Source organism: Lactuca virosa, chromosome 3, assembly GCF_052849685.1.
Source record: "Lactuca virosa cultivar CGN04683 chromosome 3, Lactuca_virosa_CGN04683_v6, whole genome shotgun sequence".
In the NCBI taxonomy this organism is placed as follows: Eukaryota; Viridiplantae; Streptophyta; class Magnoliopsida; order Asterales; family Asteraceae; genus Lactuca; species Lactuca virosa.
This window is the reverse complement of record NC_136428.1, coordinates 82,482,101-82,507,908: the sequence shown is the minus strand read 5'-3', so window position 1 is coordinate 82,507,908 and position 25,808 is coordinate 82,482,101. Positions and strand designations below refer to the sequence as shown.

General features: G+C 36.8%; 3 protein-coding genes and 2 pseudogenes across 9 annotated transcripts; 3 read left to right on the top strand and 2 right to left on the bottom strand.

Annotated features, from left to right (window-relative positions):
* Positions 1–12,645: 12,645 nt before the first annotated feature.
* On the bottom strand, positions 12,646–13,795 carry LOC145163733 (kirola pseudogene; annotated as a pseudogene).
* A 404-nt stretch (positions 13,796–14,199) lies between these two features.
* LOC145166099 (villin-2-like) lies at positions 14,200–16,627 on the top strand. Of its 2 annotated transcripts, XM_079085027.1 has the most exons (7): positions 14,200–14,904; positions 15,135–15,407; positions 15,495–15,627; positions 15,732–16,100; positions 16,190–16,286; positions 16,415–16,475; positions 16,577–16,623. In XM_079085027.1, exons 1-4 carry the CDS (start codon positions 14,745–14,747, stop codon positions 15,904–15,906), a joined length of 741 nt encoding a protein of 246 aa, XP_078941153.1. In that variant the 5' UTR covers positions 14,200–14,744; the 3' UTR covers positions 15,907–16,100; positions 16,190–16,286; positions 16,415–16,475; positions 16,577–16,623. The 2 variants fall into 2 exon arrangements, with proteins under 2 accessions (XP_078941153.1, XP_078941152.1); XM_079085026.1 differs by having other exon boundaries at positions 16,190–16,475; positions 16,577–16,627.
* Positions 16,252–17,851, top strand: LOC145163732 (uncharacterized; annotated as a pseudogene). The gene is made up of 7 exons (XR_013739722.1): positions 16,252–16,260; positions 16,415–16,475; positions 16,577–16,709; positions 16,792–16,933; positions 17,022–17,078; positions 17,164–17,260; positions 17,344–17,851. The product of XR_013739722.1 is annotated as an uncharacterized LOC145163732 (transcript).
* A 123-nt stretch (positions 17,852–17,974) lies between these two features.
* On the top strand, positions 17,975–20,031 carry LOC145162432 (uncharacterized). Of its 5 annotated transcripts, none has more exons than XM_079081580.1 (5): positions 17,975–18,232; positions 19,269–19,348; positions 19,420–19,457; positions 19,595–19,676; positions 19,789–20,031. In XM_079081580.1, exons 1-4 carry the CDS (start codon positions 18,146–18,148, stop codon positions 19,612–19,614), a joined length of 225 nt encoding a protein of 74 aa, XP_078937706.1. In that variant the 5' UTR covers positions 17,975–18,145; the 3' UTR covers positions 19,615–19,676; positions 19,789–20,031. The 5 variants fall into 5 exon arrangements, with proteins under 5 accessions (XP_078937706.1, XP_078937705.1, XP_078937704.1 ...); XM_079081579.1 differs by having other exon boundaries at positions 19,420–19,520; positions 19,794–20,031; XM_079081578.1 differs by having other exon boundaries at positions 19,420–19,520.
* Positions 20,032–24,571: 4,540 nt separating this feature from the next.
* LOC145166098 (MLP-like protein 31) lies at positions 24,572–25,571 on the bottom strand. The gene is made up of 2 exons (XM_079085025.1): positions 25,252–25,571; positions 24,572–25,064 (listed from the first exon to the last, which is right to left on the bottom strand). Exons 1-2 carry the CDS (start codon positions 25,436–25,438, stop codon positions 24,799–24,801), a joined length of 453 nt encoding a protein of 150 aa, XP_078941151.1. The 5' UTR covers positions 25,439–25,571; the 3' UTR covers positions 24,572–24,798.
* Between the last annotated feature and the right edge of the window lie 237 nt (positions 25,572–25,808).

Below are 25,808 nucleotides of genomic sequence, written 5' to 3'. Positions count from 1 at the left end.
CGAGAAACTCATGAAGTAATCCATAACTTTCATGTACGTCAAGCAATTTGGGAGGATCGACTACAAGCTACAGAACAACAGGTGGCGCGTCTTCAGGGCGCATCCACGTCATCAGCCCCAACACCCGACACATCTCGGCGCACTCCGGATCAGTAGACCCCTCTACTAGTGTTATGTTTCTTTTCTGCGCACTATGTTATGTACTGCCAACTCTATGTTTAAGTGATTACACTACTCATAGAGTCGTTATGCTGCCAAACTTTGAACCCTTATGTATGCCTTTTCGGGCAAATTTTCATATATTAAAGCGGATATTATTAGTGAAATATGTTATGTGTTTTCTTTATTTCATGTTATCACACAAATTCATCTCATAACCAAAACAACCTATATACTCTGTAGATAAACTTAATATTCGTGCCAACTCTATGATTGCTCGCTATCATAAATACATCATAAGGATGTAAGTGGACACATTGTGAATCATAAGACGAAACACGAGGTTTACAGAATACAACCAGAAATGACCATCGTTGCTTATGATTTTACCTATCATCATGCAGTAGAAAATGTCACCCCACAAGGATAACAAGCATGACCGTGAGAAACCAATCATGCGGATGAATTTGGCTACATTCCAAGCTGCGGTAACAGCTGCCGTGACCGCTGCTATGGCACAACTCAATGCTAACCACACCAACAAGGGTGGAAATAGTGTAGACCACTTCAGCCGAAGTAACAACCCCGAAAACCAACGAGTGACAGCTTATCAAGGCACTCCAAACCCCAAACCTAAGAGCAGGAAGCAAAAGTCTGGGAGTAAGAGAAAGGGGCAGCCAACCCAAGGATCCTCAAAGAAACGACGTGCTATAACCGTCCCTATGACCATGACGGCTGCTACCTCGACACCAGCAAGACCATATTCTGGGAGTTTTCCGAAATGCAAAGAGTGCAATCTCCATCATCAGGAAGCCTATCAGAAGCAGTATTGTAACAGGTGCAACAAGAAAGGACACACCGCCCGATACCGCCTATCTCGACCACAACAAGACCAACAGCCAAACAACCACAACAACAACAACAGCAACAACAACGCTGGGGTCAGCCACACCTACTATGGACGTGGGAGCACTAGACATTTTCGGCAAAACTGCCCCAATGTCAATAATCAAGGGAACGGAGGATTGGGAAGAGTGTTGACCACGGGACAAGGACAAGCGGTTCAGGACCCCACTGTCGTCACCGGTACGTTCCTCCTTAACAACACATATGCATGCATCTTATTCGATAGTGGAGCGGAGAGAAGCTTCGTTAATAACAAATTTAAACACTTACTAGTACGAAAAGCCCAGAAGCAAATCGAAGCCTCCACGGTGGAGGTGGCTAATGGGAAAACCAAATCAACCAAAGATATACATGTAGGGTGCACCTTAACACCAAATAACCGATCATTTTAAATAGATTTGATGCTAGTAATTATTAGGAGTTTTGATGTGATGATCGGCATGGATTGGTTAAGCCCCGCCATGCTGATATTATGTGTCGCTACAAGGCCGTTCACCATCACCTCCCCAACCGCAAAACCCTAATAATCTATGGTGATAAACCTAGCGCCAATCTTCGTCTCATTTCGTGCATCAAGGCACAGGAGTGCCTGCACAAGAAGAACTATGTGTTCCTCGCCCATGTAGTAGATAAAGCCAAAGAAGAAAATGAACATTTAAGACATCCCAGTGACCTGCGACTTCCCAGATGTTATTCCTGAAGACTTTCTGGGAATACCTCTAGAAAGACAGGTCAAATTTCAAATCGACCTAGTGCCAGGAGCCACATCAATTGCTAATTCACCCTATAAGTTAGCTTCCACCGAAATTCAGGAATTATCCAGTCAATTGAGGGAATTGTTGCGCAAAGGACTCATCGGACCAAGTTTCTCACCCTGGGGAGCTCCGATCTTGTTCGTCAAGAAGACGGATTCTTCAGAATGTCCAACGATTTTAGGGAATTGAATAAGCTCATTATCAAAGACCCGATACCCACTTCCTCGGATTGACGACCTATTTGACCAGCTTCAAGGAGCTAGTTGCTTCTCCAAAATAGATCTAGGGTCTGGTTACCATCAGCTCCGAGTCCAAGAAATAGACATTCCAGAAATTGCTTTCCGAACTCATTACGAACATTTCAAATTAGTTATGAAAACCATCCGGTCTAACGAATGCCCAACAGTATTGATGGACCCCACAAACCGAATTTTCCCAACCTTTCCCAGCCAACCTTCATTTATAACATACTCATTTGCTCGCGAAACAAGAACAAACACTTTCAACACCTACGACCTGCCTCGGAGGCATCAAAACCAGGAAATACCGCGAAGGAAGCACTGCGTGGGATGGATAATACTTTCGAAGCCAAAGGGAGACGAAATTGGAGTTGGACCGGGCACCTATCTGGGTGATCGAAGATAGATTAACTAAGTCCGCTCATTTCCTGCCAGTAAAGGAAACTTACAAGAAGGAAAGATTGACCAGAATCTACATGAAGGAGATAGTAAGACTCCGTGGAATCTCAGTATCTATTGTCTCGGATCGAGGTAGTAGGTTTACCTCACGGTTCTGGCAATCACTGTAAAAGACTTTAGGAAACAACCCGACATGAGCCCTGCTTACCATCCACTAACAGATGGCCAAAGCGATCGAACCATTCAAACACTCGAAGATATGCTTTGAGCATGTGTGATTGACTTGGGCAAATCATGGGATACTCAATTAGCAAAAAGGGCAGACACCGAACAGTACTTTGACAGGGCCAGAAGTAATCCGTGTAATGAAAGTGAAAATAATCCAAATCAGAGCACGATTTCAAGCATCGCGAGACCTACAGAAGAGCTATGCCGACACACGGCGAAAGCCCTTAGAATTCAGGTCAGGGATCGAGTGCTATTGAAAGTCTCTCCCTGGAAAGGAATGATTCATTTCGTGAAAACGGGGGAAACTAAACCCACGATACATTAGACCATTCAAGATTCTTGCCCGAATCGGTCCAGTGGCATATAGGTTGCAGTTTCCTGCAGAGCTCAGCAACATACACCCCGTGTTCCATATTTCCAATTTGAAAAAGTGCTTAACCGATGAAACTCTTGTTGTTCCCTTGGACGAAATCGAAATCAACGAGAATCTCCTGTTCATTGAAGAACCAGTTGAAATCATGGACAGGGAGGTGAAGCGTACTAAGCAAAGTCGCATTCCGATTGTGAAGGTTCGATGGAGCGCAAAGTGTGGACCAAAATTCACATGGGAACGCGAAGACCAAATGAAGCGGAAGTACCCTCACTTATTCTCGCATTCTCAAATCTAATTCTAAAAACAATTTCGGGACGAAATTCCCTCTAACGGGGGGATGATGTCATAACTAGCAAATTTTCTAGGAAATTCTATACTTTTTGTAAACAATATCAATGACAACAAATTTTAACCATAACTTGATATGCATATGATGTTATTCAATAACAGCAAATTTTCATCAAAAATCCAAGTATAAAGCCCAAACTTCATGCAAAACATTACAAAAGTCAAGTTAGGGTTTGAAAACCCTAAGAATTCCGACCTAAGCCCATTTTGGACTAGGATTTCCTTATTGGGCTTAGTGGGCCAATAAGCTTTCAATTCGATTGCTTTGGGCTTAGAACTCTTAATTGGGCTCTAATTGGATCCACATTCATAAAACCTAACATTTTGGGCCATAATGAGCCTAAAAGGGATTGGTTTACCCTTAATGGGCCTTGTTGGGCCATAATCGATCCAATAAACCTTAAAGGCCCATAGAACCCATTCTTTCAAGCTAATTGGCCCGTGAACCATCCCAAAGGCCCAATGGGCCGAAAACCTTCTTATTGGGCCTTATGTTTTCGAGCAAAACCAAGAATGGGCCCAAGTAAATCCATTTCTTCTCCCTTTTAGCCCATTCTCGGCCCATATGTTGTGTAAAAAAAATGAAAAATGAATAATTAACTAAATACTTTGCCACCTCATTTTTATACATGGGATAACCATGCAATATATACAACATATATCCATAAACATGTCACATACCTCCATGCACATCATGTCACACTCTCTCCCTTCCCCTTTTTTCTTCTTCTCGGCCGAACACACAAACACACACATCTCACTTGAAAATTTTCTCAAACACTCTCAAGGAAAACAACTCTTCTTCCTTCCTCCAAGTTTTCGAGAATCATAAGAGCTTCAAGAAGGATTTCATCCAAAAATCACTTCAAGTTATATACTAGTGGTAAGATCTTACAAACATAATTCCTTTCTACACTCATTCACTCTTCTTACCACCTTAAATTTCTTGATCATACTACCCAGAACTCATCAAAATTCGAAGGTCTCTTCAAGAAGCTTGCTAAGGCCGAAAACCACACCCTCTTCTTCTAATATTCTTCAAAAACCGAAACAACAAACCCAAGGTGAGTTCATACCCCCTTGTTTTTGGTTTTTACTTGTTTTTGGGGGGAGAATACAAGTGTTATGTGTTGATCTATGTGTGTATGCATGTTATGTGATTTCTTTGGTTCTTGTTGTGAAATATGTGATAATACTTGTTATATTTCGAGATCTATAGCATAAATGTGTGAGATTCATGAACTAAAACATATTATACAACATACTACAAAGATAATATGTGATTATATGTTTAAGAAGCGAAAGTCAAAACAAAAAGTTTGTATAAGTGTCATTTTAACAAATAAAGTAAAGTTTGAGGTCAAAAGTGACAATCTCGGTTTTTATAAGTATCAAAATGGTTTCATTTACACAAAAATTGAATCTTCATGATAAACATGCTTTTCAAAGGACCAAAAATGCAAAATTTTAGCCTAATGGGCTTAAATTGTGGGCCTCACGGTTTTGGGCCCATATTTGCGAAAAATGGGAGTTTTGGGGGTTAGAAATGTAGTTTAATCAAATCTTAAGCCAAAAACATAAATAAACAAATATAGGGGCTGAAAATGACTTTTGTTTCTAAATTTGGGCTAAAATGCAAAGTTTTTGGGAATTGGGCCAAAAATGTAAAACTTACGGAAAACTGGACCAAAAGTGTCAAAATTTTACAAATAAGGGCTGAGAATGTCAAGTATTTTATTTCTGGGCAGAACTTGTAATATAACTTATAATTGGGTCAAAATTTGCCAATACAAGTGATTTAAGTACCAAAAATGTCATTTTTCATCAAAAAGAACTAAAAATGTAAATTTTATTAAGAAAGGGCTGAAAATGAAACTTTAAGTGAAAATGGGGCTGAAATGGTCAAATCAATATTTTGGGTCAAATGGACTAATATTTAAACTATTGGTCCAAGAATATTAAATTTATAACGCATGTTTTTATTTTCAAAATGTTTTAACCGAAGCTTCGTTATAAATCAAACGTCAAAGTATATTTAACATCGCGAATAAAACATTTGGTATACAACAAAACCTACACTACAAACTTAAAATCGCAAAACAGATAAATGATTACAATGATTGGGCTAACAATACCTATTCATGCTTAGTGGGCCTTTGTGGCCCGACTTCATGACTATTTGGCCCAATAAAAACCAACACATGTTATTGGGCTTCCGGTGACCCAGTTACATGCCTAGTTAGACCCTCGTTAGCTTTTACATGCTATTGGGCCTTAGTGGCCCATTTGCATTGCTAATAAGGTCCGAACTATCATCATATGTTTAACGGGCTTTAACGTGTCTGTAGCATACTCGACAGCCTAGTATAACGTACACGATTTGTAGGCCACCGTTGTCCTCCTTCATGTCTGTTAAGCTTACTTCACATTCACGTAAACATAAACGAATTAGAGTCAATGTTATTCATATTCAAGTAGAAACAATTGGGATCTAGTGAGACTTGTCGGTTGACACCATTGAGTGTATGGCCGTAGCCTGTAGTTATAATCAGAATCTCCTGGAGGGAGAGCGAGAGTTTGTGTATAGATCTATACGGGGGTGACTCACCCACACCTGAGTTGTTTGCTACAGTTAGACTAGGCCAGTCTAGGGTGACAAAATCTTGATCAAAACCGGCGTTTGGAAAATGCCAAGACAAGAGAATTAGTCACTATTATGCATGGTTATAACGACTCACATAGAGATCCATTACCATCTAAGTATTCATGGGAAATCATATTCATACACTGTGTCGATGCAAAGTGATTTATACAATAATACAAAACTATCATACTATTTAAATTGGAAAACATCGGGTTTTCCGGGGAACGACATTATTCACTTCTACATACAACAACAACAATACAAGGAACAATTATGAAAGTCATTTACTTTTTCATGTTTGAAATCACATACATATGCACTTATGGGATCATCACCTCTTTTTTTTGTAAACAGTTTTTGTTACAGAAAATATCGGATTTTCTGGGTCGTACAAACAATACAAACTATTTTTATATCAAACATGCTTATGAACTCACCAACATTATATATGTTGACCGTTTTCAAAATAACTTGTATTCTCAGGTAACCGTTAGAATGAAGAATTATCGAGCGTGTTTATGAAATTTCTTTTGGGAAATGTCAATCATCAAACAATTTACGTTTTGGATCATGTAATGTAATAAATGTACTTGATGTGAACAATGTCAGTTGTAAGGTATTAATGCATGGTGATGTTTATGTTATGCTTCATGTATATTCATTGTGATGATATTTCAATTTAAGTCACACGAGCCCTCGGACGTTTCCGCCGTCTGGTTCGGGGGTGTGACATCTGGAGGACAGAGAGGTGCACGGTGTAAGAGGTTTGGAAAGTCCCATGAAGGATTTTCTCTTGATTTGATATGCTTCAAATGCGGCAGGGAGGGACATTACAACTGAGACTGTAAGCAGGAAGCATAGGGAGTGCGTACCAATTTCCACTACAACCAGATGCGCCACATGAAGGTTAATTGTCCTCTTCTGAATCCAACAGGATCAATACAAGCTCTAGCACCTACAACTTTAAGGATAACCGATGGAAAGTAGGGCAGAGTTGAAGCCCCAAGGGCTAAAGGGAAAGCCTTTCAAATTTTTGCAGAGGAAGCAAGGGAAGCATCAGAGATCATGGTTGGTTGTTCTTCTGATCGAGGAAAAGCCCCCAACATCAAAGTGATCATGTCAGAGAGATTGATAGTACTTTTAAGAGTTTATATAAAACCCTATGTATGAAGATCAAGTTTAAATAAATATGGGATGTCATATTTATTTTACCAATAGTAATACCCTCATACCCCATATAATTATATGTCCGCAGTTCAAAACACGTTTTCTTGTCATGACCTTATCCCGTTTAGCGTAGTACTACAAGAGACCACTTACGAGAATAACAGTAGTAGCATTACGATAGGAATATCGAAGGTTATTGGATATGACAAATATGAGTTTCTTTAAAGTCAAAAGGAGATGTAAGCTGAGCTAGCTTGATCAGAGACGAACAACAACAGATGATGGGTCGAACCCAAGTGAAGGAGAACCAACCCTTAAGGAAAAAATACAAAGGGTTAGTTTCGTCATTAAAGTCCAGGAGAGTAGCAGCACAAGTAGGCGGGGATAGTTAGTTTCGTCTCCAGGTAACAAATGAATGAAGTCTTCTGTTAGATTACCCATAGGCTATGAGTTTCTTGTTGCTGAGGGAAAGGTTGGTCTTTCCTCTCCATACGACTAATAGGATTTAGGAATTTGCCAAACTCCGAAGTACGGCTCAGATAGCCAAGAAAACCATATAGGTATGTGCCTTCGAGGATGACTAGGTTCCTTTAGGACAGTCAGATAATGGAAGATAAGTAAACATTATTGTGAGTATGTCGCCAATATTAAAGCATTGGTTCAAGTGTTTTCAAGCTTGTAAACCGATTATTGTCATTTTGGTTAAGTTCAGGATGTTGGAACACCCGAACTAGGTAAAGAAACCGCTTGTAATCTAGGTTTGTGTGTATGTTTTAACAATATAACATAGGTTTTTCAGAGGTATATTCCTGAAAATGGATTCCTTTAGGATGTCGTAGGTAAAACTTCATAGTTAATCACCTCATAACCAGTCGATGGTATTGATATTTTACGTTTGAAAGTGATCGTCAATCGTAGCATGTAATTTTTGGAAGTCCAAACCGACGAATTCCCGTTTTTGGAAGACTTCGCAAGGACTTAGACCCTGTTTGATATTCATCTAACCGAGTCAGACATTTTTGGCTGAGTCGGTCAGACGAAAGGTGTTTGATAAACAAAATCTTGGCGTCTGACTCGGAAAGCAAGGTCTGACCGAGAAAGAAGTTGGGAGATGGATGACTGAGAAAGAAAGCAAGGCTTTCCAGTAGTACCCTTGGCTTGGATAAAAATTCGTAGCTATTGAAGGTTACAGGAATAGAACTTGGGTCTCCTTTGTAGAAGGAATGATGCTTACCAGCAAGCTGAAGGGCTTTTTGTATTTTATCTCAAAAATAATATATTTAATGTCTATTATGTTGGAGTTTTTGTATATATTATTATTATTATTATTATTATTATTATTATTATTATTATTATTATTATTATTACTAATGTCTATTATTATTATTATTATTATAATTATTATTATTATAAATGTCTATTATTATTATTATTATTATTATTATTATTATTGTAATTATTGTTATTATTAATGTTGTTGTTGTTGTTATTATTATTATTATTATCATCATCATATTGCACAGAAACGTGTAGAACATCGGGGTAAAATGGTCATTTTGCACCAGTCAGCACATTCAGTCAGATTCTCAATCAAACAGCATGATTTCTTACTCAGTCAGAATTTCTTACTCAGACAGACCTTTCTCAGTCAGCACTTTCTCAGTCAGCAACTATCAAACGGGGCCTTAGGGAGTATGCCTAAAGGTGGAAAACAAAGTTCTACCGCCAAATAGGTACGGATGGATGAATTTGATGCAGTAACGTTAGCTTGATTCTAAGTTGATCTTATGAAACCCCAATAGGAAAATATATGAATTATCTTAAGGTGCTCTAGAAATAGGATTTCAGGGACAAAATCTCAATAAGTCGGGAGATTTGTAACACCCCATTTTTGCCTTATAGTATAAACGACCATTCATGTAAATAAATATTTTATGATAGGAGACTATTTAGGGTAAATAATCTTGAGAGAATTCATTGTAATCGCAAAATCGAGAGCATACACATGAAGAACGCCAAAATCTGTCTTTGTACGAGGAAGTTCTGATTTCTAGAAATTTCAACGTAGCATTGTGCGATATAGAAACCGAAATAGAGATCAGTCGATTGTTAGGAAAAACAATCTAAATGAGAGTTGAAGATCTCATCCATATGATTCCGTCGATATAAAGACAATTGAGAACAAAATTCATATGAGAGAGTTATAATTTTTGTACGGGCTTTAACAATCTATGTCTGTTAAAAATATACTTTTAAAAATAAAGCGAGAATTAGCTGACGGAGTCTAAATGAAAGTTGTAGATCTCATCGATAGCTACACGTGCATATACACAACATCGAAAATGGAGCTCGTATGGAGAATATATGATTTTTTTGAAGAATATGTTAGTTTGCACGCGAGCTGGCATGCACAGACCAAGTCTGCGGCGTGTAATGACACACCACCCAGATTTTGCCATGTGGTACTTTCTGTATGGAGCCACGTCAGCACCCTAACTGAGTACACGGTGCACACCTAACCATGTGCACGACGCGCACCCCGGAATTGGATATATATATAAAGGTTGTAGATCTCATTCTTTCCATCCACACCATTCTCACTTATTTGGTCCCGGAGTCCGAAATTCTTAGGTCCTTTTCGTGTTCTGAGGAATCTCTTTCTAAACAGGACTCTAAGGCAGAAAGTCGGCCATATAGAAGTGCTTGGTATTGGGGTCCTGTTCGCGACTTTTTGGGTTTTCGTCAGAAACTCTCTTTAAGTGAAGCTACACTTACTAGACTTTTAGGATGGCTCATATTCATCTACTTACGAGAGAAGTGTCTAAAACGGTCATGTTGGCTTGAATTTTCGATTTTAGAAAGACTATATGCCAAAATGGTCCTGCCTCATAACTGTCAAGCCTGGCTGATCCTTATTTGATAGAACTCTCAGTATTCATTGGGATTAGTAAGGATCTAGTCTTCATTACCAAATCGTCATATAAATTAATATGTTAAAGTATTATAGGTTAATACTTGTTCGGTGTGTTATCTGCCAGTTGAGTCGCCAATATAATCTCCCAGATAGCTGTCAATTTTCTGAATTATTGTTAAGGCGAGTTATCGCACTATATAATTTGTTAGAATATATATCCATTTATGTTAAGACATAGAAGTTAGCAGAATAGAGCTAATACTATAGCATCTATGTGCCCATATCAGTGTAACTTAATGTGTAGCCTCTATGTATGGTTATGTATGTCGGGCGGGGTCTGTCATGTAGTTTGGGCGGGGCCCATTATGTATGTTGGGCGGGGCATGTCATGTAGTTTGGGCGGGGCCCATTATGTATGTTGGGCGGGGCCCGTTAGGTAGCTCGGGCGGGACCCATTTTGTAGTTTGGGTGTGGCCTATTTGTATTCATGTATATGTATTATGGTATATGGTATCTTGAGGACTCATTAAGCCTAGCACTTACCCGGTTGTTATAAATGTTTTTCAGGAACTTCGTGAGAAAGGCATGGTTCGACTATATGCGCATTCACAACATGTTTTCGCTTAATGTAATTATATTACGATATATTTTAATAACTAAAAATGAAAAAAACTACCTTTCAAAATCGGGACGTTACATCTACTGGTCCTTCGCCTCCGGTGAACCACCTCTAGTCCACCAGTCCCTTCTTCTTCTCCTAAGCAGAAGCAATGAGAGTGTTTGTGGCTTGTGAGCTATCGCTGACGAGAGGTAGCCTCAAGTAAGCGAGAATAGGTGATCGATGGTGGGTTTAGGTTTTAGGGATGATAATTTGTTTAATTTAGTACTATGCATCATAAATTTAGTTATAATATATATATATATATATATATATATATATATATATATATATATATATAAACTATATAATTAATTATAAAAGATTTTAATAATGGCATAATAGTATTTTTACTTCAACCAGGGACCAAGCGTGCAATAAAAACATATAGAAAAGATCTTCAAAGTTAAAAAAAAATAATTAGGGACAAAAACGCAAAGTACCCCAAACCACAAGGAGCAATTGTGTAATTTACTATAAAATATATTAATAGCCAACCAAATTATGAGCTGGATAATTTCTTATAGCCTATACAATAATCGTTGTAGACTCCATTCAGTTCACATTCTAAAAGAATCCCATTACGATTCTTATGTATTTCTATTTCATATACATCAGTAAAACCGTGTTGTCTTTGTTTAGGTCACTAACCACTAATCACCTGATAGTTTTCTTATTTTAGGGATGTTATAGATAAATTCATTTTATACATAGTATAGAGAGGAGATTTTATATATCTTTATAATTTATTTATATCATTGCAATACACCATCGAGGTCCTCCATAATTTCTGTCTAAATCTACATTATATACAACTTTCTCTTAGTTAGAGTTTCCTGGACATTGTTCTCCATATAACTATCAAATCAAAGGAAATTGTTCTTCAAATGGCCATCTAATGAATGAGCCTGAAGCATTGGATTCTCGTTTTTACAATGTGGTATCTTACCTTTGGTTAAACAACTAGTATACCTAAAGCAAACCAAAGAACGGATTCCAATCCTTTTAGTGACATTCAATTCTTACAATTATCTTTTTTTTTTTTTTTAAATTTGTAGTAAATTACAAATTTATCCTAGATAGACTTTTGTTCCCAAAGCTATGTTGAGGCTAGGGGTGACAATTGTTGACACGACACGACAAAAATACACGACACGAAACGAAATTGGGACGAAATTGAAATTCGAATTCGTGTTCGTGTCGTGTTCGTGTCAAGTGTAAAATCACGATGTCGTGTCGTGTCGTGTTCGTGTTCAAAATTCGACACAAAATTGACACAATTTAGCATTTATTTGTGGTGTTTTTCGTGTTTGTGGTGTTTTCGTGTTTGTGGTGTTTTCGTGTTATGTGTGATTAAATATTAATTAAATAAACTAATTGTTATATTATGTTATCTTTGTCATGTCGTGTCGTGTTTGTCGTGTTTGTAGTTTATTAATTGGTTTGTTTTCGTGTTAGTTAAAAAGAACACAACATATGTCGTGTCGTGTCGTGTTCGTGTTACAAAAAACATTTTCGTTTCATGTCGTGTCATTTAGAAACACGACACAATGACCCGATTTGCCACCCCTAGTTGAGACGGATATCAACCTTTAGCGGTTGTCTTTCACCATAATAAAGTGCACAAATCTTATCCTTGATGTAGATTTTTTGAAAAATTTAGAATATTGAAACCATGTAGTAAAGTATTTTGTTGAATTTCTCTGGATTACCTTTTTAAATGTATTTTTGCATCTAAACGTGTGAGTTGGACGGAATTAAATTTTTATTCCTATAAAATCCCACAAAATACTACGAACAAAAGGCAACTAAAACCGTACGCATTTTAGGTTTCATCCGTTAGACATGGATTCCATTATTTCATTTCATTACTAATTGGTTTCTCCACTTGAAATCTAGTAATTACAACAATTATAACCTGTAATTACAAAATGTTCTTTAATCACAAATTATGCAATATTCGTCACAAATATATCGAATATATTTTTTTTATTGGACAATCACTTCCTTTTATTGTCACCATCATGGCTGCTTGAGAAAATAAGCATCCATATCTCCGACTACAGCAGAAAGCAAGTCTAAATATGGTGTTGGATCAGGCATATTTGCATTCAACCATTTACCTTCTCGAAGTCCATAGTCCAGATAACCAACTTGTTATGACCCATATCTTCAATATTAACCGTGAGGATTAAGGGATTATAAACCTCCAACACTCCTCCTTCAATCACCTTGAACACAATTTTGTGTAATTCATCATCAACTTCTTCAACTATTTCTTTTGCAGTTTCGACTTTTCCATCTACGAAAAAAACCGTAATTAGAAATAAGCACAGAGAATGAGATGATATTTTTGTATGTACCAGAAATAAGACCAAAACCAACTTTAAGATCTCTGTCTGAAAACTAAAACTGTCATATGACAGTTTAAAACTGTCATAAAACCATAAAAACTGACATAAACTGTCATAAAACCATAAAAACTGACATAAAACTGTCATATGACAGCTCGACCCCAACCAGGGGCTCTGCACCTTGGACCCCGCCAGGGGCTGCCGCCCCTTGGACCCCGCTCAGAGGGGCGCTGCCCCCAGACCCCCGTTCGTTAAGGGGCTTCTCCCCTAAATGACAGTGTACTTTGAAACTTGAACAAACTTAAACATGTGTGTACTCCACACCTTCCTTACTTGTTTAATATTTATAAATATCACTATTGGTCAACAAAGTAATCCCATTACACTTAAATAACATTGATGATAACAAATCACGATCACACATAGAACAAATTTTCATGTTGAATTATCATAGTTGAAATAGTATACCATGGATGAAGTGCCAATGACAGATCCAGGATCACAACATTGACCTGAAACAAAATCACAACCTTGAACCTTATCAGGGGAGATGACTGCAGAGTTGTTTGGTTTGTGTTTGTAGATTTCATAAACCAAGTTAATATCACTTTTGATTTCAACTTCACGGACTAACTTACCTATTGTACCCATATTTTTTTTCTTGCGAGCCCTAGCTAGCTTGTTGTCCCAACTAGGCTCTAGCAGTAATTTTGATATTTTCCCAAAGAATTCCCTATATTTGATTTCTATTTCAGACCTGGTCATTCTCCACGTGCCATGTACATGATGGTATATTAAATATAAAGTACAATACAAAAAGCCAAAAATATAAAGACAACGCCTCAAATCACTATTGAAAAAGAAATCCCTTAACAACTGATAGAGCCTAGTTGCGCGTCCTGAAATTAGTGTGTGTCAGAAAAAAAAAAGTACGGAGGACGCCTATCGTAAAATATGTGTCATCTAAGTGTGTCGCTTTATATTTTTTTAATGAAACACGCGTTTTAAGCCGGAAATGAAATTCCCAAAAATGGCCGCCTATTCTATGTGAAAAATTAAAACCCCCTCCGCTTCCAATTAACAAGAAAGAAGCCTAGGATCTTCGTCTTCCTTTCTCTCTCTCTAACCTAAAACCCAACCTGCGATTTCATAGAGATCTCCCATGGCTTCGCATATCTCACTTAAATCGTAATAACAATCAATCATTATCTTCACCTATTTCTATCATGTGTCATTTTTCTCTCCCGTGTCCTTACTCTGATTGCTTTCCCTTGTCCCTTCCTCCTCCTCCTCCCCGTCGTTTTCGGTCGCTAATACGCTGGAGTCGGATGAAACTGCTGTGTGCATAGAGGTTGAGGATTTCGGTCACTCACCTTGTCTTTCTTGCAAAATATTTGGTACACACAGGAAAACATAAACCCTAAAGGGCTTATACACCCGCGCCATCTCATTTGAAGTCGGTAACCCCTCCTTGGCACTTGCCACCAACAACCACTCTACTCTGGGGTTTAGTGTTTATCATATCCTGGACATTGGTACAATCCAACAACCAGTTTAGGGATCCAACCATCTCTGTTTAAGCGTGTTAAAAAGAGCAAAAATGGCGACGTCAATCGCCTCACAACTGCAGGCAATCAGGTCAATTGTCAAAGCCGACACAGACCCTCTCAAAAGACCGTTTACCCGTCCCTCCATCCTGTTTGACGCCAAAGAAGCAGCTGATATTGACCTTGATACTCTCTTTAACCTTGCCCTTTCAGGTATTGATATGAATAAATGGGTATTCAGTGCACACCAACTGTTTGATTTTTTGCCTCTTAGAACAAATATAATGAAATTGTTCATCATAGTACTGGTGTTGGTTTCAGTAACTCTTCTTTATGTTAAAAGATTCATGGGCTTTCTGTTTTTAGTTCTATTCTCAGATATTCTCTCCTTCCATGAGTCTTTTTCTTGTCATATTTCAAACCATGTATTGTGCCACTTGAAGGTGGTGTTGCAACTGGATTCAAGAAACCTGAAGAAATGGAATTTGAAACAAGATTGTACATAAGCAAAGGGAAAAGAGTTGTTCATGTGAATTGGATTCAATTCTCTCGATCTTTGCTGAATCATGATGATGTGTTTATCTTGGATACTAAAGAGAAGATCTTTCAATTCAATGGAGCAAACTCAAACATTCAAGAAAGAGCTAAATCTCTAGAGGTCATTCAGTATTTAAAGGAAACTTATCATGAGGGAACATGCAATGTTGCAATTGTTGGTATGGGATATACATTTATAGCATATGATATGATTATATTTATATTTATCACCCTTTTTTTATTTTTGTTTTTATAAATCATTTCAGATGACGGAAAACTACAAGCAGAAGGTGATTCAGGTGAATTCTGGGTTATTTTTGGAGGGTTTGCTCCTATTGGCAAGAAGGTTCTTGGTGATGATGATATAGTTCTAGACAGGACACCTGGCAAACTTTTTAAGTACGAATATCCTTTTGGTTTTCTTTATTCTTTATCTGACAAATTATCTTTACATAATTCTAAATTTGTTTTTTTTTTTTTTTTTTTTTTTTTTTTTTTTGTAGCATTGGTGGATCAGAGGTGAAGGATGAAATTACAAGATTTACGAAATCGACCCTGGAAAACGACAAATGTTATCTAATGGACTGTGGGGCGGAGGTTTTTGTGTGGGTTGGTAGAGCAACACAAGTTGATGGTAGAAAAGCTGCCATGCAGGGTGCTGAGATAGGATTTGGTTAATTACATTTTTACCCTTCGAGTGATTCTCACCGTTAAGGTCCATTTGTAGGAGTATATCACTGCTCATGGTCGACCAAAATCCACCCTTGTAACCCGATTAATTCAAGGTTATGAGACGGTTGAATTCAAGACTAATTTTGAGTCATGGCCATCAGCAGCTGCACCTCAAGCAGAGAATAGAGGAAAAGTAACAGGTAATAACAACCTACTTTCATTCATCGTTTGTATTTTTTATTACTATAACTGGATGATTATTAAGCTATAATTGGGGTTTGGATTGTAGCGCTGCTGAAGCAACAACGTACATTTTCAGGATGCATGCAGGCCTTGCCGACTTCAAATGAGATGGCGCGGGTGGATACTTGTTGCGTCAATCATGAGTTGTCACCAGTTTTCTTGATCTTTATTCTAATACTGAAATGCTGATGCATGCAGGCCGTTTTTCGCTTCCTAGATTTAATGATTATCGATCTAACTTTTTGCAATTATTTAATTGTTTAAACTGTAGGTTATTGCAGATTTTGACAACACATTGACAAAGTTTTGGGTTGATGGATTTAAAGGACACTGTATGTTTGTGATTTATTAAAAAATTTGAATGAGTAACACATTCGTTATTGTTATTATGTGTTTGATGTGCGATTAAACTATTGTCTAATTGCAATTGTAGCTAGTCATACCCTCCTGCAACAGGAGAATCCTGAGTACAATGCTAAGAGAGATGAGTTATTCAACTACTATCATCCTTTAGAATTTGACCCTGAAATTCCAATTGATGAAAAAACAAAGCTCATGGAAGAGTGGTATCTAAATTTCCATTTCTAAGTACTTCAAGATAAATATAATACATACTAAAGCTAAACCATCATTCTTAACTCAATGTAGGTGGGGAAAGACCCTGTGGAATAAGAAACTCTGTGGTCTCCTTATTGAAGGTGGCCTTACATATGATGCAATAAGAAACTCTGTGGCTGGTGCCATGATTGCTTTCAGAAAAGGTGTAGTTGAGCTTTTTGAGTTTTTAGATGCAAGTTTTGACATTTTCCTTCCCATCTTAGCATCATTTGAAGGGTTTCTTTAATAGTAAAGTAAACTCAATTCTTTTAAATCTGCAGGAGAGAGATGTCCCAATTCTTATATTTTCTGCAGGTCTAGCAGATATTATTGAGGAGGTAAGTTAACCAATTAGTAAAGCTAATCTTGAAATATAGAGCTAATGCTTCCAATTTATAACTCTGATCATCTCAATTTCATCAGGTTCTTCGCCAGAAACTTCATAGAACTTTCAAAAATGTTAAGATTGTATCAAACCGGATGAAATTTGACCAGAATGGTAACCTAGTAGCTTTTACAGGTAAATTCTTGATTCATGGTTTATATAATAAGATTGAATTGGTTTTGTTTCTTTAAAAGTATGAAACTTTATGGTTTTTTCAGGGAAGTTGATTCATAGTTTGAATAAGAATGAGCATGCTCTTGATATGGCTGCTTCTTTTCATGATAACTTGGTGAAATTGATGAGCATGTGATCGATGGTGCCTCTGTGAAAAAGAGAACCAATGTGCTACTTCTTGGTGATCACATGGGAGTCAGGTGCTTCAATTGGTGTTTCCGTTATTGAAGGTTGCAGTCAGGTGCTTCAACCGGTGGTTTGTCGTTTTCTCAACTGTTGTATCTTGGACAGAGATGGCCTAAATTATGAGCTTAAAGATTCATATCATGCCATTATATACGAAATCTTCAAGTGTGCTCCAGAAATGCTCATTGCTGTTGTACCCAATTTAACTCAGGAACTAGTGGTCTCTCTCTCTCTCTCCCTCTCCCTCTCCCTCTCCCTCTCCCTCTCCCTCTCTCTCTCCCTCACTCCCTCTCCCTCTCCCTCTCCCTCTCCCTCTCCCCCTCCCCCTCCCTCTCTCTCTCTCTAGCGAGAGCGAGACGCTCTCCCTCTCCCTCCCTCCCTCCCTCTCTCTCCCTCTCCCTCCCTCCCTCTCCCTCTCCCTCTCCCTCTCCCTCTCCCTCTCTCTCTCTCTCTCTCTCTCTCTCTCTCCCTCTCCCTCTCCCTCCCCCTCTCCCTCTCCCTCCCTCTCTCCCTCTCTCCCTCTCCCTCTCCCTCCCTCCCTCCCTCCCTCCCTCCCTCCCTCTCTCTCTCTCTCTCTCTCTCTCTCTCTTATGTCCAAATCACATTTCCTTTCTATAGTATCTCAAGTAGCAGCATAGTTTCAAGGAAAAAGCACATCTGATGTGCTGCAGAAGAGATTCACAAACTTATATAATCTTTGAAGCTGATAAATATTCCTCGATCAAATCTACATTCTTTTCTGCTCAGGTAAATTTTCTGATGGTAAAAAATATTTTTATCTGAAAACAAGAGTCAACCGTATGCGTGTGATTATATCTCTTCTAGAATCATCAACCAAATTCATGGATTTCTGTATGCTTCAACCTTATGTCAAACAATCTTAGTTGCTTTTGTGGAGTCCTGCAAGTAAGTATATTAAAATATGCCAAAATATTAGCACAGAATAAGAGGTTGTTTCTTTTTTACCATATAAGTGAATCAATTGCAATTTACCCGGTTTGAACCATGAAAAGGTTGAAGTCACATGGATTTGGTACAACACTCATGCATTTGCTTTCTATTTGGTGCTTATAATCTGGTTTTTCAGTGTGTAAATCAAACCCGATAATTCTCTTATCTGCTCCAACAGAAACTACTGTTTGGTACAACACATTGTTTATCTTCCAAGAATCTCACCTCATTTTCCTGCAAAATAGATATATAATAAATAAATTCACTGATTTACTTTATATGTTGCCTGGAAAAAAAATTTGAAATCCATAAATACTGCAAAAACTTTTCTACCTTAGTAAATTACATAAATGGACCTTGTAGTTTGGTGGAATCCAATTTTGATTTTTGTTGCATGTCTCGTCCTTGTGGTTTCATTTTATGTGCAGCCTTGGTCCTTGAGTCATTGAATCGTTAAATCTAACTACTCAGCTGTTAGTTTTTTTAAATATGACCATTTTGCCCTTGGGCCAAAGTAATAAAAAACACACCATACGGTCCAAATTTGTAATTTACTATATGTATATGCATATGCATATCTATATATTTAAGTATATTTACAAATAAAAAACACACCATTTTGGACCCTATGGTGCTTTTTTATTAGTTTGGTCGAAGGGCAAAATGGTCATGTTTAAAAAACTGAGTAGTTAGATTTAATGATTTAATGACACAGGGACCAAGGTTGCACATAAAATGAAACCACAAGGATGAGTTGTAATACCTTTGCTTTACGCACCTATGATAATATCTATTGGTTGCAGCTAAATGAGTTGGAATTGTTTGGATATAGGACATATGGTGGTCAAATGAAGTTGTGTACAAAATGTTATATGAAATGGATGTGGGAGTATTATGTGGATGCTACAACAGGTAAGAGATCATCATTAAGCTTCAATTTCTACTTTTTAATTTATCTCATAAGTTGAAATTTTGATTTCTAGTTTCCATGGATCCAACCTTAATGTTTTCATCCTCAAAGGTAATACATGTTTGCTGAAATACCAGACGACTACGAATAGATATAGACTCTATAAATGGTCAGGTGGGTATTTTTTTTTTCTGAAATTGACATAACTATATCTTTGATAGTCATGTTTGTTTGTTCGGTTGTGCAAGGACACTTAGATGGAGTTTGACAGCACATGCAGCTAGGGAAGTGGATTGGAGTGGGACAGCAAATTGAACAAATGCAGCTAGGGTAATTGTTTTCGGAATTTGACATAACTATATCTTTGATTTTGTTTTTCATCTTACCTTTTCTGATTGTTTTTTGTTATTCTGATTCTGATTAATGGTGGAATGTTCTCAAGGGAAGTGGATTGGAGTGGCCAATCCTGAAGGGATGCACCATGGGAGTGGTATACACTTTCACTAACCACACTTGCTTGTGTTGATGAAAACAAGTATCATGTGGGAACAGAAACATAACAATAAGAAGTAAAAACAAGGTGTTCCTTAATAGCAATGTAGTATTAGGTTATATAGTTAGGGAAAACCTCTTAATAACAATGTACAATTAGATCCCGTAATACCAATGTATGAGAATTTTTTCACATGATGTTATTGGATGAAATTGATTGTTTTGGTATATATTTGTTTACATATTTTTGTATTATGCGTAAATGAGTATCGTAAAGACGCGTCGTAAATGTATATTGTAAATGGCTGCTGAAGTTTATGACACGCAAATGCATGTCATCTTCATTTATGACAGGGGCTTTAATGATACGCAATGCGTGTCCTAAACGCGCGTCGTAAGGTTACGACACGCAAATGTGTGTCATCTTCCTTTATGACAGAGCCTTCCTTGACACGCATTGCGTGTCGTAAATGAGCGTCGTAAATGCATGTCATAAATGTGCGTCGTAAATGCGCGTCGTTTATAAACGACGCGCAAAAGCGTGTGGTCTCTCGTTATGACAGGGCCTTCCTTGACACGCATTTGCGCGTCGTCTGAGACGTTTTACAACACGCATTGCGCGTCGTAAAAGGCTGTTTTTCTAGTAGTGAGGATTGATGTTGAACGGTAAATATACACATTAACAATAGTAAAAAAGTTGACATATTTATAGTCACCAACAAATTATTATGTTTTTACTTTTAATACGTGCATCCTTGCACCCGAAATCCACCATAGTGAGGAAACACATGTTGATGAACCTCATGACTCATGTGATTGACTCAGTTGTATAGAATGTTGACCCTACACCGTTCATTTCCATATCCTTAGGATCAAATCCATCTTTTTGTTCGCCATAAGAAAATTTCTGACTTGTAAAGTGTTTGGTTTTGGGGAGAAATTATTTGAAGGGTTCGTTGATTTTCTGGAAAATGATCTAATCTTGAAAGGCGTATCTTCCACTGGTTTGATTGGTTCAAATGATTGACAATTTACTATCTTTCAACGCTTGCTTGATTGGCTGATTGCTAGCCATCTCATTTGGTTCTGAACCAGCTAAGACGTCATCAATTTTATGAAGTTTCTATGGTAAGACGACACTATATATTAATTAAAAGGGTTTCGGTGAGTTTGATTTCCGGAGAGTCTTAAATCTTGTCCACATGGAGAGATGTTAGTTACATGGGAATCAATGATTTCTCTTGTGCATTTATTTAAGAGCACCAAAATACCAAAAAAAAAACGATTTAACGCTTTAAAGGTCATGATCCAGGGTGGTCTGAAGACGATTTGACACTACAAGAAAAATAAAAAATGAGGTCGTTCAAATGATTGACAATTTACTATCTTTCAACGCTTGCTTGATTGGCTGATTGCTAGCCATCTCATTTGGTTCTGAACCAGCTAAGACGTCATCAATTTTATGAAGTTTCTATGGTAAGACGACACTCTATATTAATTAAAAGGTTTTCGGTGAGTTTGATTTCCGGTGAGTCTTAAATCTTGTCCACATGGAGAGATGTTAGTTACATGGGAACCAAAATACCAAAAAAAACGATTTAACGCTTTAAAGGTCATGATCCAGGGTGGTCTGAAGACGATTTGACACTACAAGAAAAATAAAAAATGAGGTCGTTCGCTACAGATGTATAGATTTTTTTGAGTAACTTACATAGATGGTCCCTATGGTTTTGGTTAATTTGTACGTTTGGTTCTAACTTTTTTTTTCTATCTCAGACCGTCCCTATCTTTTAATTTTATTGCATCGTTGGTCCCTGATGGACTTAAAATAACAAATATACCCTTATTTATTGTTTTAATTATTATATTTATTTTTAATTGATTAGAAAATTTGTTTAATATGTATGGGTCCTACCCAAATCCATTCGTCCTTCTCATCGGTCTTCCTTCACCGATACCTGACCACCTTCTCCAACACAAATCTCCAACTACCAACTCCAACAAATATCTTCGACCACCAATTCCGGTATCTATCCCTGTGTTTTAAACCTTTCAAACCCCCCTGCATGTTAAAAGATCAAAACAAAAAAATAAAGCCTCCCTGAAAATCAAATCCAGAAAAGCCAAATTTGCAAAAATCCAAACCAGTCTCCCTCTATTTCTTACCTAAATCAAATCCAGAAACAATTTTCATTGAACAAATCTGCATTAGTTATTTAGTTACAAATGAGTAAATTACCTAAATCATTCGGGAAAACTTTGACAAGGAATCAGAAATTTAACAAAACATCAATTTACCCAAAGAAATTTCCGGACAATTGAATCAATTGGAACCTAAATCATGTTCATCACTATTATCGGATTCAACAAACATCAACCCATTGAATCCAACTAATTTTTCAGATCAAACCACCCAAATTACCCAAAACCGTCCTCATCTTCATCTGTTCTTGACCAGTTCATCTTAAAAAAAACATGATAATCAACAAACCAAAATCATCTTGTTCTCCATTAGTTCATCAGTTGTTCTTCAAGAACCGTCAGCGAAAATCATTTAATAATAACAAAACAAGTTATTCATTAAACCCAATTGTTCACGTGAGAGGCGTAGATGAGTGTTCCAGTTCGGAGGACCGATATCCGATGAGTTTTCCTCGATTACCGCCATGGCATATCCGATGAGTTTTCCTCGATTACCGTCATGGCAGAGATGGCTACATCGGAGGTGAGAGGCATATGAGGACGTCGGATCGGAGATGGAGAGTTGCTCTAAATTTGGATAATGAGTCGGTGGCTCCACCACCTTCCGCTTTCACCTCCGCCCCCAAATCGCAACACTCGACAGGCAGTGACAACGATGTTGTTAGGTATTTGGTAGGTGATGGTGGTATGACTTCGTCGAAGTTGAGAGAGGGAGAGAGATGAGAGGATTTGGTTTGGTATTCCCAGGTGAGATTTGAGAGAAGAAGGTAGATGAATACACCTACATATTCAAGAGAAGGACGAAGAGATTAAGGTGGGACCCATACATATTAAACAATTTATTTTAATTAGTTAAAAATAAATAAAATAATATGTAAATAAGGGTATATTGGTCATTTTAAGTCCATCAGGGACCAACAATGCAATAAAATAAAACCATAGAGACGATCCAAGTTAGAAAAAAAATTAGGGGTCAAACGCGCTTACCCCAAACCATAGGGACCATTAGTGTAATTTACTCTTTTTTATTATTTATTTATTATTATTATTATTATTATTATTATATTTTAAAATAGGATGGTATAACGAGAAAATTTTATTAATTAAAATAAAATATAGTTGCAAGTAAGACTCCCTACCAATATAAAAGAAAAAGGCTTCAGCCAAACAACTGAAAATTAATAATACAAAACAATAAAATGCCAGGTTATAACATGCTTTGAACCCTATTATATAAACATAGAAAACTATAAAATTTACATTTACGTGATTTTTTAGAAGCAAAATCATCATAAATAATGTGATGGTCAATTTTGTCCATCAAATCTTTTTTAACATTGCCAAATAATTCATCATTTATTTATTTATTTTGGCTTTAAAATAAATATTTTCTAAGAAACATATTATTATCTGGGCCAAAAGTGTAAATTTTGGACCAAATTTGTAATAATTTTCAAATCTGGGCCAAAAATGTAATTTTTGAAAGTTGGATGACCTGTTGACCGGGTGAAGAGGTTAAATTGAATACAATTACCGGTATTTGGGACTTAATTGAATAAAAAAAAATATAAGGACTAAATCGATTATAAGACCAATACGTAATGACTTTATTTCAGTTTTTATACTTTAGCAAAAAGATTGTTCTTTAGACATTTTTTATTATTTATTGTTATTATTAATATTTTTTTTCAGTTATTCAATCACCTACACTAATGACATATAGAAACTTACACGATCAAAATTCGCATATGAAAACTGAAAAAAAAAATCAGAAACAATAAATTAAAACACTTTGGGCCTCTCAAGAGAAATCAGAAGAAAAAAAATTGTGTTTGATTGGCCTTTAAAGAACGATTAAAACCAGAAACACAAGAGTAAAGTCGATAACTTTGCGTGATAAGATAAATCAGAAGAAAAAAAAACACTTTGTATTTTGATACTCTGATATAATCATCGAACTCAGAACTCAAAAATCGGTTCTGGGGCAACAAAATCGATTTGGAGGATAAAAGAGAAGAAATCAGACAATGAAAAAACAGATAAATCTAAGAAATCAGGAAATCAAAACTCGAGTTCTTATTCTTACCTGATTGTTTCTAAGATTCTTGATGGATGAAGGCTTAATCGATCAACAAATTTCATACAAATCAGAAAACTATAAGTTAAAACCCTGATGAAGATGATGAATCGATGTTCTGATAACTGATTTCGGTCTTTCTTCAACAGATTAGAAAGGAGGGGACGATTGGCATTGAAAACTGAAAAATAAATATATGGGCCTCCTATACAAACACTAACACATTTCTAAAATGGGCCCTACACGATTTTAGGGTTCTCGGCCATTGTCCAACCTGCCCGCCGGGGCAGCTGATCAAAACCTTAAAAAGCAAAATAAAAGTCTTAAACCATTCCATTGTTTTACACATTACTTAAACCATTTGGAAGTCTTAAACTAATAGAAAAACATAAACACTAAACGTGACTACCAAAAGTGAGTTTTAATTTCAAAAATCAAGCAAAAGATGAAACAATTGCAAGTAATTGAAATACACCATTACACCATGCTAGTTTACAATACAATTATACAAATATGTATCTTCACAAGCATCAATATTTATAAATACGGCAGCTGACATTTATTTATTAAACAATCTCACTTCCCTTTATTCTGTTGTTACCAAGCAAGTCGCTGTTGGAGCTGATATACATGCATAATGTCAGCAACATTTATTTAGTGAATATATCGACGACATCATGGTTACTTGAGAAAATGAGCATCAATATTTCGAGCTAATCCACAAACCAAGTCCAGATACGATATTGGATCCGGTATACTTGCATTCGCCTTCTCGAACTCTATAGTCCAGATAACAAACTTCTTATCACCCACATCTCTGGTCGTAAGGATGAAGCTCATGGAATTATACACCTCCAAGATATCTCCTTCAATCACTTTGAAAACTATTTTGTGTAATTCATCATCAACTTCTTCAATGATTTCTTTCACAGTTTCCTTTTTTCCATCTACGCAAAAACCAGAAGTAGATTGTATTATATATATATATATATATATATATATATATATATATATATATATATATATATATATATATATATATATATATATATATATATATATATATATATATATGTGTGTGTGTGTAGTTGGAATAGATGGAACATAGAACAAGTTCATATGTTCGTAGTTTACCATGGTAGTAGAACCACTGAACGACAGCTCCAGGAACACCCCATTCACCAGAAATTAAATGGCAAGCTTCAATAGTTTCAGGGTCGGCGACTGATGTGTCGTGTGGCCTGTGCTTGAAGAGTTCAAAGACCTGGTGACGATGACATTTGATTTCAACTTCACGTGTTATCTTTCCTGTTATAGCCATTTTTTTTTCTTGCGATTACTAGCTAGCTAGTTGTCCTCTCTAATGGTAGTACTTGAACAAACTGATGCGTGAGGCATGCACTTATATAATGGGTGTAAGGTGTTGCTAGCTACCTGTTTTTCTACATGTACCAGTGATTGTATGTTTGTACATCTTCAAGCTTTACATGACATGAAAACTTTTACAAAGATATATATGCCAATACCAACCGATGATTACTATTACCCATAAAGGCCTTTGTCTAGGGAAGGTTTTAGATACCAACACTGAAAAATACCGCCTTAGATACAGATGAGCGTATTCCTTAAATATTAGGTACGCTTTTTAGTAAAATTATGAAATTTTTATTATCGTTTTTATCATACTACTA